Source organism: Gracilinanus agilis, chromosome 2 (genome assembly GCF_016433145.1).
Source record: "Gracilinanus agilis isolate LMUSP501 chromosome 2, AgileGrace, whole genome shotgun sequence".
Taxonomy (NCBI): Eukaryota; Metazoa; Chordata; class Mammalia; order Didelphimorphia; family Didelphidae; genus Gracilinanus; species Gracilinanus agilis.
Window position 1 is genome coordinate 476,023,365 of NC_058131.1, and position 13,891 is coordinate 476,037,255.

The 13,891-nt window shown below is 33.1% G+C and overlaps 1 protein-coding gene across 2 annotated transcripts in view; it reads left to right on the top strand.

Annotated features, from left to right (window-relative positions):
- The window catches only part of PCNX1 (pecanex 1), a 220,483-nt gene that overhangs the window by 62,014 nt on the left and 144,578 nt on the right, over positions 1-13,891 (top strand). For both annotated transcript variants that reach the window (XM_044664916.1, XM_044664917.1), the window contains exon 6: positions 2,293-3,990. In XM_044664916.1, the coding sequence (XP_044520851.1) occupies positions 2,293-3,990 (1,698 nt within the window). The remainder of the gene's footprint in view (positions 1-2,292; positions 3,991-13,891) is intronic.

Consider the following 13,891-nt stretch of genomic DNA (forward strand, 5'->3'; position numbering starts at 1 on the left):
CCCTCATTCCCTCCCTCCCTTCCCTCTTTTTTTTTTAAAAAGCCCTTACCTTCCATCTTAGAATCAATATTAAGTATTGATTCCAAGCAGAGGAGCAGTAAATAAGGACTAGGCAATTGGGTTTAAGTGCTCAGGATCACACAGCTAGGAAGTGTCTGAAGTCAAATTTGAACTCAGGACCTCCAGTCTCTAGGCTTGGTTCCTTATCCACTGAGCCACTAGCTGCTTCTACCTAATTATTTTTTCTTTATCACAAATGATAGTTAATTCTGGAAAAGATGATGTTAAAATGCATCAATAAGTATATAAAATAATGCATATATTTAAAAATTAAATGAAAATTATATTTTACAAACTTCACAGCTTCTCATGAGACCTTTTCTAATCCTTAACTAGTGCACACCTATAAAATTATCTTATATTCACATCATATATATTTTGTATGTATTTGTATATTTATATATTATTCCTCCTGTTAGAATATAAGCTTCTTGAGGAAAGAGATTATTAATTTTTTTTACACGCTGACACTTATATATTTAATAAATGTTTGGTTAGTTGGTCAAGAGGAACAAAAACCAGTATAGAGAATCATTATTTTAAAAGGAAAGGGCCATATTTAGGAATGGGCTGCTTGCTTATTTTGTTACCCAGCAAGTGCCATTTGCAAATGAATATTTCAAACCTTTAATGGTGCTGGGAGTTTATTGATGAAAGAGAACTTGCTAATATCAGTTAGCACAAAATCAATGTCATTTTTCATATTCTTCTTAACCCATTTAAAATTTTTTTCCATTAAAATTTTGCTGTTTCACTATATATTTGATTACTTTGTTGTCATTGAAAATAATATATATGGGATAGAAAGTTTTAAGAGCTGGATGGTGTGTGTATGTGTAAGAGAAAACAAGTTCTGGTTTAATGAGGTATATGGCAAGGGTATTGACTTTAATCAATAGAGTTAAGGCATTTTCAAGTCTTCTTTTGTACTCAACTTCTTTAGAACAATAAGGGCATTTTTTTTCTTTTTTGGTTCTAAATCTGTGACATTATGATATTATACCTTTGGTTTTTATTCCTAGTTGATTTTAATTGCTTATCTAGGTTTGAGAAACAAGCTGCCATTATGTTTAGAAAGTTTGGCTTCAACCAGAACTTGGATTTAAGTTTTACCTTCGAACTGTAATGACTGTAACTCTGAGTAGCTTATTTAACTTCTCACTATCCCCAGGAAGTTTTCTAAAACTAAGTTGCAGAGAAAATACTGGTTTGTATTGATGGTGGAGGGAATTTCCTTATTTTAGAAGTTCTTTATGCCAATGAAAATCACAGATGTAGGCCCTATACTATTCAAGCTCATTTAATTTTAACCAACCTGAAGTTTATATTAACTAAATGCAAACACATCATTTTATTGATTACATATTAATATTGAATCTGTTAGATTCTAAGATATTTTTTAAAATTTAACATGTTAGACATAGTTATGGGTCCAGATTAACCATTACTATCCTCTCCTCCAATAAAATTGTTGAGAAACATGTTGCCTTATATATTCAGATTCCCATAGTCTAATTGCTGTTATGGTGGGTTAATAGTGAATATAATTTTCTCTTTAGAATCTTTAAAATATCTGTAGCCTTGTATAGAGTAGGTTGATGAAAATTATTCTGATATTTAGTATATATCTATATCATATGCATGTGTCACATGAATTTGTTTAGACATAATCTAGACTTTTGATATAATGTAATTAGTAATAGCCTTTAACTTTATTGGAGATGGAAAATGGTACATTCAGATATATTCTTCTCTTTGTTGTTTATGAATTTGGGAAGAGTATAGCTTGTGTCAAAGATGGTAACAAAAAGATGATTAGTTCCCTTTCCCTCTGTTCTAAAAAGCAGGATTACTTCATTAGCCTTTTAAATGTACTGTTCAGGTACTGTCAGACATAAAAATTGCTTTAATCTTTCAGAAGAATTTGGGATTAGGGTCAGCAAATTATGTTTATTATTTCACTGAAAGTCTAATAAACTCTTTCCAAGCCAGTTAGTTAAGCATGTGGATGTGATTTTTGTTCATTCCATCCATAGAATGGTTTCTTTGTATAGCTATGAATTAGGAACCATGGCTATAAATAGTGGGTGGCTGGCAGCTTGTTTGTCACCGAACTACTTAAGAAATTGTTTATACTTGGTTTACTGAATATTATGAATTCCTTCCATTGTTAAGCATTAGAAAGCAGATGACAGCTTTATGTTAACCTTTCCAAATATGTGTTTGAAACAGATTTGGCAGCTGATCAGAAGCTTTTCCATCCAGTCTCCAATGACTCCTTCATCTCTATCCAGCCTTCATTATCTTCTTGTGGACAGGACTTACCAAGGGACTTCAGTGACAAAGCAAGCTCCCCAAACCACCACCACCATGTAGACCAGTCTCTTTCTAATGCCTGTGACACAGAAGTGGCTTCTCTTGTACCATTGCATTCACACTCTTATAGGAAAGACCATCGACCTCGAGGTGTTCCACGGACCTCCAGTTCTGCTGTAGCTTTTCCAGATACATCTCTAAATGATTTCCCTCTCTATCAGCAAAGGCGGAGTCTGGATCCAGTCAGTGAGTTAGAAGCTTCCAAACCTCATTCTGGATCTAAAGAATCTTTAGGAGAAAATTCTTGCTTACCTGGGGATTTTCAGGTTGGTGGTGAGGTAAAAAGCTGCAGTCCACCACCCCCTGCAAAAAGTGGAAAGAATAAGCCTTTGAAAGCAGACAAAAGTGTAGACAGCTTAAGAAGCCTCAGTACACGGAGTAGTGGCTCAACAGAAAGCTATTGCAGTGGAACTGACCGGGATACTAACAGTACCATCAGCAGCTATAAAAGTGAACAGACTAGCTCAACTCATATAGAAAGTATCTTATCTGAGCATGAGGATTCTCCTAAAGTAGGGAAAAAAAATGATAGGAAAAAAGAGGTCTTTGTTAACCAAGAGGAAGATAGTAGCTACACCAGTGATAAAAGGACTAGCAGTGAAATGACTGCTTTGGAATTGAGTACAAATAGTGGTGTACAGGGTGCCACAGATTCCAATGCCTTAGATGATATACATAGTCAGAAGGATCTTAGTACTTCTGCATCTGAAGAAGCTAATAAAAATCCTCATGCAAATGAATTTACTACACAAGCAGACAAGACCATTGGAAAAACTGACAAAAGAGAGGAGCAGAGCGATAAGCCAGCTATTACAGTTGACTCAAGAATTTATAAAGATGTTGGTGGAAAACAAAAGGAAGGAGATGTGCGTCCTAAGTCCTCCAGCTTAATCCATCGCACATCCTCTGTTCACAAATCAGGTAGGAGAAGGACAGGAAAAAAAAGGGCTAGCAGTTTTGACTCAAGCCGGCACAGGGAATATGTTTCTTTTCGAGGAATTTCTGCTACCAAACCTCACAGTGCTATATTTTGCCATGATGAGGACTCAAGTGATCAAAGTGATTTGAGCAGGACTTCAAGCATGCAATCAGCCCATCAGTTTAGTAGTGATAGCTCTTCCAGTACCACTTCCCATTCATGTCAGTCTCCTGAAGGAAAGTACAGTGCTTTAAAGACCAAATACATCAATAAAGAAAGAGGTGCTGATTCTGAACATACACACAAGGCTCACATGGGTCCTGAAGGAACTAACAAAAAGCGATCATCACGTCGGACTAATAGCACAAATAGTGCTAAGAGTCGTGCTCGAGTATTGAGCCTAGACAGTGGTACTGTTGCATGTTTGAATGATGCAAATAGGCTAATGGCTCCAGGGAGCATAAAACCATTAACTACTTCAAAATCAGATCTTGAAGCCAAAGAAGGAGAAGTACTAGATGAACTATCTTTATTGGGAAGGGCTTCACAGTTAGAATCAGTCACTCGATCTAGGAATAGTTTGCCAAGCCAGGTTACTTTTCCCGAAGGGGAAGAGAAAGATGCAGCAAGTGGAGGTAAGTAACCAAGCTACAAGAAGAAAATTTTCCCAAGTGAAACTACTACTGCTTGTTTCATGTCATATTTATCTGTATTCCTGTGCATTTAGGCAGCTAAATATGGAGTTTGGTCATAGAGTTGTTTCACATACCATATACAGCATTCGTTATAGACAAAAGCAAATAACTGTTTTTGTAACTACTTTTATGAAAATCTTGAATCCATTTTTGATAGCATTTTTTCTTAATCAATGGTAATGGCTTATTACATTCCACTGTTGTGACAGCCTGGGTTTTTCTTTGTAAAAATGAAAAACAATTGCATTCATTCAGTCATTTGTGTACTTTCCATAATATATTTTGTCCACTAGTATTTCGTAATTCTGTTTTTTAAACATCTTTCATGTTTAGAATTTTATCAAAATTGTTTTATCTTACCCCTGTTACTTGAAAATATTGTGGCTATGTTGTCACTGTCTCCATTTCTTTAGTTACTTGTTTCCAGTTAAGTATACTTAATTTTTATTTAACTGTTAAGTTTTTTAGAAAAGAATAGAATTAATTTTTTAAACAGTAGAATTGAGTTTTAAAAATGTTTTATTGGGAATTTGCTTTTTAATTATGAAACTCTGAATATCTTATTGCTGTAGAAAAAACACTAATCTTGTTTTCTATTATATTTTAGTTGAAACAACAGTTGCTAAATCTAAATTTTGTTACAAACTCTCATGCTATGTTACAATAGGGAAAAAATGAAGAACAGCTTTTCCTCTTATCAAGTAGTCTTGTACTTTGTCGATAATAATGCTAACTAACATTTATATAGTACTTTAAAGTTGGCAAAGCATTTATAATATCATTTGAATCTTGAGAGGTAGGTATTATAACTTTATTATTAAAATTTTAAGGTCTGTGTTTATTTTCCAAGAGCATCTTGTTTATCTCAGGCCCTGTGGAAGTAGAGTCCTGAATATGATCAATTAAGTCTTTGGGCTCTAATCTGCTTTTATATGATATAAACATTGCTACTTTTTAGTTGTAAGTGTGTGTTTGAGTGTAACATTTCATAAAAAAAATTAAGCTAAATAAATTGTGTATTTGTTCCCTATTCAAATATCTTTAAAAAAGAATTATCATCCATTTACTTTTTCTTCCAAATAATTTATTGAATGAAAACTTCATTAATTAGCCTATTTTTTGGCAAGCACCGTTTTTTAGGGTAGTTTCTGCAAAATGTTAATTCCTGATAGAAATATTCTCAAAAGAATATGATTTCATATTCCAGAGAACCATGTTTGATTTCAGCATAACTGCTGCCAATGCAGATTGACAGTTATTGTGTGTGTACATATATATGTATATATGTATAAAATTTCTCATGATTGCTTCTTTGAATTAAGATAGGCTACTGGACTAGTGAACTTTACCACGTAAAGTCTTCTTTATTTGGCGTAGGACTTGCTAGAATTTGTAATTCACTGCTGTGATACATGAGGGAAGTAGTCTAGAGGAGGAAGAAAAATATTAAGAAATGATGTTGAAGGCAAGTGGTTAGCTCAGTGGATTAAGAGCCAGGCCTAGAAATGGGAGGTCCTAGGTTCAAATCTGACCTCAGATACTTCCCAGCTATGTGACCCTGGGCAAGTTACTTAACCCCCATTCCCTAGACCTTACCACTCTTCTGCCTTGGAACCAATATACAGTATTGATTCTAAGGCGGAAGGTAAGGGTTAAAAAAAAAAAAAAAGAAAAGGAATGATGTTTATCAAACGGTTTCTGAGTGAATCTAAAGAAAATCTGTTATCAAATTGAGTTTTGAAAATATTCATTCATATGTAATTCTTGCTATTAAAATGTTAAATATTACAGGAAAAAATCTAAAAGCCACAATATGGTATTACTTTGTTTACACGCTTAGATGTTTTTTGATTCATACGGGTAATAAATTATCTTATTTTTAGAGAACTTCAAGATGGTATTTGCTACCAATTCTAACCTTTTACTAAAACACTGATTTTGGTAATGTGTCTGGCATCTAGTTTCTGTTTTACTATTGATATTACTAAAAGATATTTGTCATAGGATGTAAATAAAAACATAAATAATATATTTAAACTTTATAAGCTGTTGTATATGAAAGAGGTCTATGAGCTGTGTGAATACACTTTTTTAAAGACAATGTATTTTTGAGGCTACTTGTCTTATCTCAGTTTTGATAGATTGTGAATGAGAAATGTTGAAACTTATGTTTTTTAATTTTGTATTTATTCTGCAAGAGTTTTGCATTTCATCCTATTTGTTGTTTGTACTTTGATTTTTGCTGTGTACAAAAGACACTGAATTTTTTGCACTGAGAAAAGATTTTTGTTTACATTAACATTAATTGTCATGGGTCTGTCTGGAAAATTAGGAAATTCCCTATGGTCAACAACAGTTTGTTGGCAAATAGCCATCTTCAGGTTTATGGAAAACAAGTAATTTTTGAGTTGATAAAAAATGCATAGATTCATCTCCAAAGTATATAGTTATCAGAACAGTAAACTGCACATAATTCATAATTTATTTCATCATTATGTCTGTGAGAGGTGCAGATATTAAAATTTATCTTCTTTCATTTGTTGGGAAATGAATGGTTTAGTTTCAGACTAATTTTTATGTTTATTGTATTTAAATTTTGATGAAATATGTTATTTGTAGCTTGGTTCCTGTATTTACTGGATCAATTCCTAACTATAAAAAAGCAAGTTTAAGGGAAAACATTAAAGAAAGAGCAACTCTTTTTATTAGGAACTTAATCCTAGAAGTCCATTATCCATTATATCTGATCATTATTCTTCATATTTGGCAAAATCCAAATAATATCTGGCTGTGTGCATGATAAAAATAATTTTGAAGAATGCCACTTTGTTTCAATTGGCAGTCTTGTGCTTTAGTTATGTGCAAAGTATTTGATTTTTGATTATTCATCATTGATGAGCATTCTGTTATATTGAGTTGGATTAAATAAAATTTTTATCAAGAACTTTATATTGCTGCTTATATGTAAAGGGAGAGACCATTTTAAGTACAACTAATTAATATGCTTTTTATCATGCTAATTAATATGGTTTATGGTTTATTTGTCTTTCTTTTTTTTAACCTTTACCTTCTGCCTTAGGCCCAATACTTTATATTGGTTCCAGAAAAGAAGAGTGGTAAGAGCTAGGCAATGAGGGTTAAGTGACTTGTCCAGAGTCACATAGCTAGAAAGTATTTGAGACCAGATTTGAACTGAGGACCTCCTATCTCTAGGCCTATCTCTCAATCCACTGAGCTGCCCCTTGTATTTTTCCTATTAACTGAGGACAGTTATATTTCTTGGCCAATAATCAGAATATTTTCAGGATAAAAAAGTGTTAGAATTGTGAGTTGACAGAAAAATAGCTTAGTTATTCTAGCTGTGATTATTAATCATTTTTATCTGTTTGCCTTTTGTGATCTTAAAATACAGAAATGCCCAGAATGTTGTGTTTAATTATAGCTAATTTTTGTCATTATTGCTTTTCCTTTTTACAAGTAAGTTCAGGAATTCAATTGGTAATCAGTTTTTAGACCAGTACTCTGTTAAGTATGCCATAACATTTTATTATAAAACTGATTAAGAGGAAAAGGGTAATATAACATCATGGGCATGGGAGATATGATTTCATAGTACCACAGGATTGTGAATGTAAAACTGGAAAGAACCTCGAAGGCATCCAACCCCTTTAGTTTCTTACCTGAGATTCAGAGAAGTTAAGTAACTTACCTGGTGTCATACAGCTTGTAAAAATCTGAGGCAGGGTTTGAACTCTGGATTTCTTGACCCATTTAGAACTTTATTCATTACATTAAAAGAGTTTGGATTTGGAATCAGGAAGACCTAAAGCCAAATCACACTTCTGACATTTTTATTAGTGGTGTAACCCTGGACAAGTCACTTAATCTCTTCTCTTCACCTACCTTTTCCCCAGATTTATCTTCTAAGTTAGACATGTTGGAAACAGGTCACAATTATCATAGTTGGGCTTTTAAAATTTTTTAAATTTCCTGCATTGTTTTGTTGTGTGTGTGTGTATATATGTGTATATATGTGTGTGTGTGTGTATATGTGTGTGTGCATATATATATATGAATATGTCTATCTATATGAAATATCTGTAGAGTTCTTTCCTTTATACTTAAGATTGGGGACTTTTTTTTAAACATTTATTTATTTTCTTTGATTAAAGATTACATTTCTGATTGCTTTTGATAATTTAGTGATTCTAAAATACACAGGACCATAAATTTAGAGCTGAAAGGTAATTTATAGGTTTTCTAGTCTATTCTACTCTTTTTATGCTGTAGGAAACCAAGGACAGAGAAGTTAACATAAGTGGTAAGTGGCAGATTTGGGGCTCGAACCTAAGCTGTACCTTGACACTGAACCTGGCCCCATTATACCATGCTGCTACTTATGTCCTTAGATTGAGATTCACCGACGTTTGTATCCTACCCCAACCCTCATCACCCTTATCTTTTATCTTTTTATCAGCTGTCTAGGATCACACAGCCAGGAGGTGGCCAGATTTGAACCCAGGGCCTCCAGACTCCAGGCCTAGTACTCTATCCACTGTGATACCTAACTACTCCCAGTTTGGTACTTTTTAAGTGATTTAGAACCCTATATTTTAATTCTTTGACAGGGTAATTTGTTTTGTGGTTGTCATTCTTTTGATTCATCTTTGACTTTATTTATGTATCCAATTCTTAAGTCTTTGATATGTATATATCCCTTTCCTAATAGAATCTCAGAATGTTTGAGGATTGTAATTTTCCCTGAATTAGCCTTTTCTTCATATTTATTTCATATTGTGGCTATATACTTTTTAATATTTTTGCAGAATCATAAAATGTTTGTTCTGGAAGAGACTTTAGAGATTATACACTTTATCACTTTTATTTTATAAATGAGGAAGCTAAGTAGGTAAAGTTATTTGACCAAGGTCATGCAGCTATCCCATGGGAGAACTGGAACTTAAAAGTTTTTTGATTCCACATACAGAGCTTTTTCTACTCAACTATAGCATTTTAATATGAATAAAGTATTTTCTGTAAGTAAATTGTATAATAGTGAAAGATAGTTAAGAATTTCACTAAAGTAGTATATTTGAATTTTTCTACATACATGAGAAAGTTAATCTTTGGGAATTAGCTTCCAAGATATGATATCTCATAGGAGGGTTTTTTCTTAACCCTTACCTTGCAGTTTAGAATCAATAGTATGTATTGGTTCCAAGGCAGAAGAGTGGTAATGGGCTAGGCAATGGGGGTTAAGTGACTTGCCCCCAGGGTCATACAGCTGGGAAGTATCTGAGGTCAGATTTGAACCTAGGACCTCCTATTTCTAGGCCTTGGCTCTCAATCCACTGAACCACCTACTCATTCCCTCCTTGGAGATAAAAAAAAAAAAAGAAGTAATTGATATTATTTGTTTGTATTGTTCAGTCAGAAAGTATTTACTACATTCTTACCTTGTGCCATGTACTATGCTATGTGCTATAGAGAATACAAAGAAAAGGCAAAAAACAGCCTCTGTCTTCAAAGAGCTTGCATTTTAATGGGTAGATCCATGCACATAAATTGGTATTTACAAACATTTTTGGGTAAGATGGTGACATGAAGGGCTCTATTCTGATTCAGTTTCCCTAAGGAACACATTAATAATGAAGAAAAACTCCAAATGGAATTTTTTAAATGAAAGAAAAACACTGCTGATCTTCTCTGTTTCATATAGGAATGCATAAAGAGACAGGACCTATAGTAAGTATAACTCTGGACTCTAGTGGTAGATAGAATACCAGCAAGCTCCAGCCTTGGGTGGAGGGAGGGGTCCGGCAGAGCCTGGCCCTGGAACAAAGACCTAATTCAAGAACTGAAGATGTAGGTTTGAGCAAATGGGGAAAAGAACCTTCCTACAATAAAGAAATGCTATGTGTTAAGGGAACCCCAAGATAAAAATTCCAGAGGGAAAAAAGATAAATAGAAACCTCAGAAAACAGAATGGATTGTCTACAAAGATTCCAAGAATAAATGGAAGAAATAAAGAGCCAGAACAAGAGATGTGAAACCTAAGCACTTGTCTTACAGTGTGGCACACTATTACACAAGTATGGGATACCTGGAATGACTCTTGACCTCAGTACCTTCTCATTGGCAAGACCAGAGTCCTTAAAAAAAGGACCCAATTACATATAAATCATCCAAGGCTATATGAGTAACTCTGTTAAGAAGAAATATGCTCCTTTATACCTGTTGCCTTGAGACTCTCTTCATGTGTTCCCATTTATACAATCTGTTACTCATAATGACAGTTAAATCCTAAATATTACCATTTGCTTATCAATAAGGCAAAAGACAAAGCATCATTGATACTTATATATAAAAATAATACATCACAAACTTCATGTAAACCTAGATCTCATTGAGGCAAGAAAACTTTTGTGCTCAGGGAAGACTTGGAACTAGAGATTGCAGACTTTGATGGCATTTGGCCCATTTAGAAACATCTGAACCACATGAAACTATTGCTGTGATAATTATTTATCTGTTAGTCCTTACCATTTTGTAGTTAGGCAGACGTCTATATTCTAAGCATTTACAAGCTCTTTTAGCTTTAAAATAATCTTCAAAGAAAATTTTCTTTTTAGTTTAAATAGCCAGAGAACTGTGAAGTTCATTAGGTTGACAATCTCAGGACTCTTGCCCAACCAAGTTTTCAGTTATTTACATCTGTGTTGTTCAGTTTAAAAAAAAACAAACAAAAAACAACTCACTGGGCAACTAGTTCAGATTGAATCTTTGGGTAAGATAAGTCAGCCTACTTCTTTTTATCCAGCAGAGCAATATCAATACTTGTCTTTTCCCTTTTTTATTTCATATCAGAGGAAGAAGTGGGCAACATGAATGTTTTAGAAAATTAGGCTTCCTGAAGCTTAAGTGGATCTGAAAGATAATAGTTGAAATTGTACTCTTCATTTTTTTAATAAGGACCCGCCATCTAAAGCAACCTTACATGACTGCCTGAGTGTTGATGCTTTCAGAACAGCTTTTTGTCCCTTGATTTTTCTTCCATCATTCTAAAGTCCTCATTTGGTCTTTTTCTGTGTGTCTCCTCCAAATCCCGTGTCTTTCGATGGCTTAAGGCCCTTGACCACTTGCCTTTTACGTGAAAGGCAACAACCTCTATGATATTCCGCCTCTAAGATTACATGTTTCTCTCTCTAAAAGCTTATATGATTTCTTCTTTTTGGTTTTATCTTTTATAAAAGTTACATGCTGATAAATTGAGGTTCTATGATGCACTCTAGCTCTTAAATTCTGTACAGGGTTCAATATCACATTTTGTATATTTAAATTCTCTTTTTCATAAATCATGTTTTTCTAGATTTAAAGCAATCAAAATTCTTTCTTTCCCTTTGAACCAGTATACTATCCATATATGCTCAAGGTTATCATACTGTATCATTCAAAATGTGATTTTAGTATTTCTATTAATGGCACAGATCATTTTTTATCCCAAACTCCTGAAATTCCACTTAAAGGTGGTATTTTTCCACATATTTTAGCAGTTTTTAATTAAACCAAGATGCTTTTCCTTCTCCTTTTAGGCATCTTAGTATTTGTCTGTAATAAAGATGATATCTTATGTCCCTTAATAGTTCTTAAAAATTCTTTTCTTTGTAGAAAAATTTTTTTTTCTGACCATCCCTAAACTGCTTCAAAATACCTAAAGGACAATACATTATAGTTTGCCCATGGTGACCATTTTCAATCTAATGAAAATTAAAATTTCAAAGGGAGATTATCCTAACATATATGTAACTAAAAATGTTAAATATTTGCTAATTAACATTTTTGTTCAGTCTTTCAGTCACATCCAAATATTTGTGACCATATTTTGGGTTTTGGCAAAGATATTGGAGTCATTTGCCCTTTCAGAAGCTCATTTTTACAGATGAGGAATTGAGGCGACCTGGATAATTTTCCCAGTGTTAGGAAATTAGTAAATATCAACCTAGATCTGAACTCTGAAAAGGTGAGTCCTGATTTCAGGCTGGGTACTCTTATCTACTATGCCACCTAACTGCCCAAGTAACATTTTACATTAACATTTTTGTTACACTAGATGGTAAGTATATAAACAAAAATACTCTTTCTCATTTATAAACAATTGCATTTATCCACAACTATATTAGCAAATACACAGCTAGCTACAAAATTCACATGTAAAATTTTTATTTGCCGATATAGCAATACTTTATTGTCAATACAAATTTCAAGAATAAATGGTATGAAATATAGAGCAAAAGGTAATTGTATACAAGCAGTTTTTTTGCTACCACATAATTGTGTTTGGCTATATAAGTAATTACATCTCCATATTTACCTGGTGTACCTTATGTAAATTCATGAACTAGTTTGATGTTTCTTATACTTTTAATTTCAGTTCTGCAATTTATTTTAGTATCATTAAACTATAACTGGACTCTTGAATGGTTCATTCAAGCTCTCATAGACCCCTCTGAATTCACTCTACAAGTAGAATATTAAGATAACTTTGAGTTAGTCTCTAGGTTTAATCTTCGTTCATCATATGAACTTTTGTTTTCCTGTGACTGACATACATTTGATTTTACTTTGTTCCTGTTAGGAGTAAAAAAATGTACATGAAGATCAAATGTTTTATTGATGCTTATATTTTTCAAAAATATATTGCATGAATTGAGCAGAACTTTTTGTTGAACATTGAACACATACATTTATAGATTAGCCATTTTGTTAGCAATAAAGTATTTCAGTAGATCAAAGGTTTTTTTAATTTAATATTTAAAACCATATAGTATATACAAGCAAACACTAATTCTTTACTGATTTTCTATGTAATGTTAGTTATTGTTTCATATAATCTTCCATTCAAAAACTATGATTTCTGCTAGTTTTTTCTCAATAGTATCCTCTCTGGGGAATGAAATTAATTCCCAAGAGTCACTCACTTACTTTATAGATTGTGTACTTTGTCATCATTCATTTATTGTCATTTATCTAGTAAAATAGGTAAAGAAGATTTATTTGATATTATTTATATATACAGGGCATATTCTTTTAGATGGCAGTTGTAACCTCTGAGCTGCACGTATTTTGATTGACAGAATCACAAATAGCTATTTAAGCCTAATACTAACAATAATTATACTTTATCATGAAATCTGTTAGTAGGAGATTGGCATATTGCTTTTTCTGAGTCAGTTGCATTTACTAAATTCATAATTAGCTAGTATGCTACCTGACTTTGGCAAGAAGCATACAGTGTAAAAGTGGTTCGTAGATATATGTGTGTGTGTGTGTGTGTGTGTGTGTGTGTGTGTGTGTGTGTGTGTGTGTGTNTTCGTAGATATGTGTGTGTGTGTGTGTGTGTGTGTGTGTGTGTGTGTGTGTGTGTGTTGTTATCTGTAACAGGCTTATAATTTTCTCCATACTATCCTTTTTCAGTGCTAGCTGTGCTTGCCCATGTTAAAAGTAAAAATGTTAGTTAATGTTTTGATACTTAGTTTTACTATCAATAAGTCCTTTTGACTAGTGGTGTCAAACTCAAATAGAAATGTATTCCTGGAGGCTGAATATTGACTTATAAAAGCACAAATTGGCATATCTGCTTTGTTTTTATTTTGTTAATATTTCTCAATTGCATTTAAATCAAGTTTGAGGTTGCACTCTAGAGTTTTACTTCTGTGAGTTTTATACATCTGCTCTAGACTGTCACTTTCTTGATTTGAAAGTGCTCTTAAGCCATGTGGGTTTGGGTCATCATAGGTTAAAAGTGATGGTTTGTAATGCAGTTAACTAAATCTTTAAATGC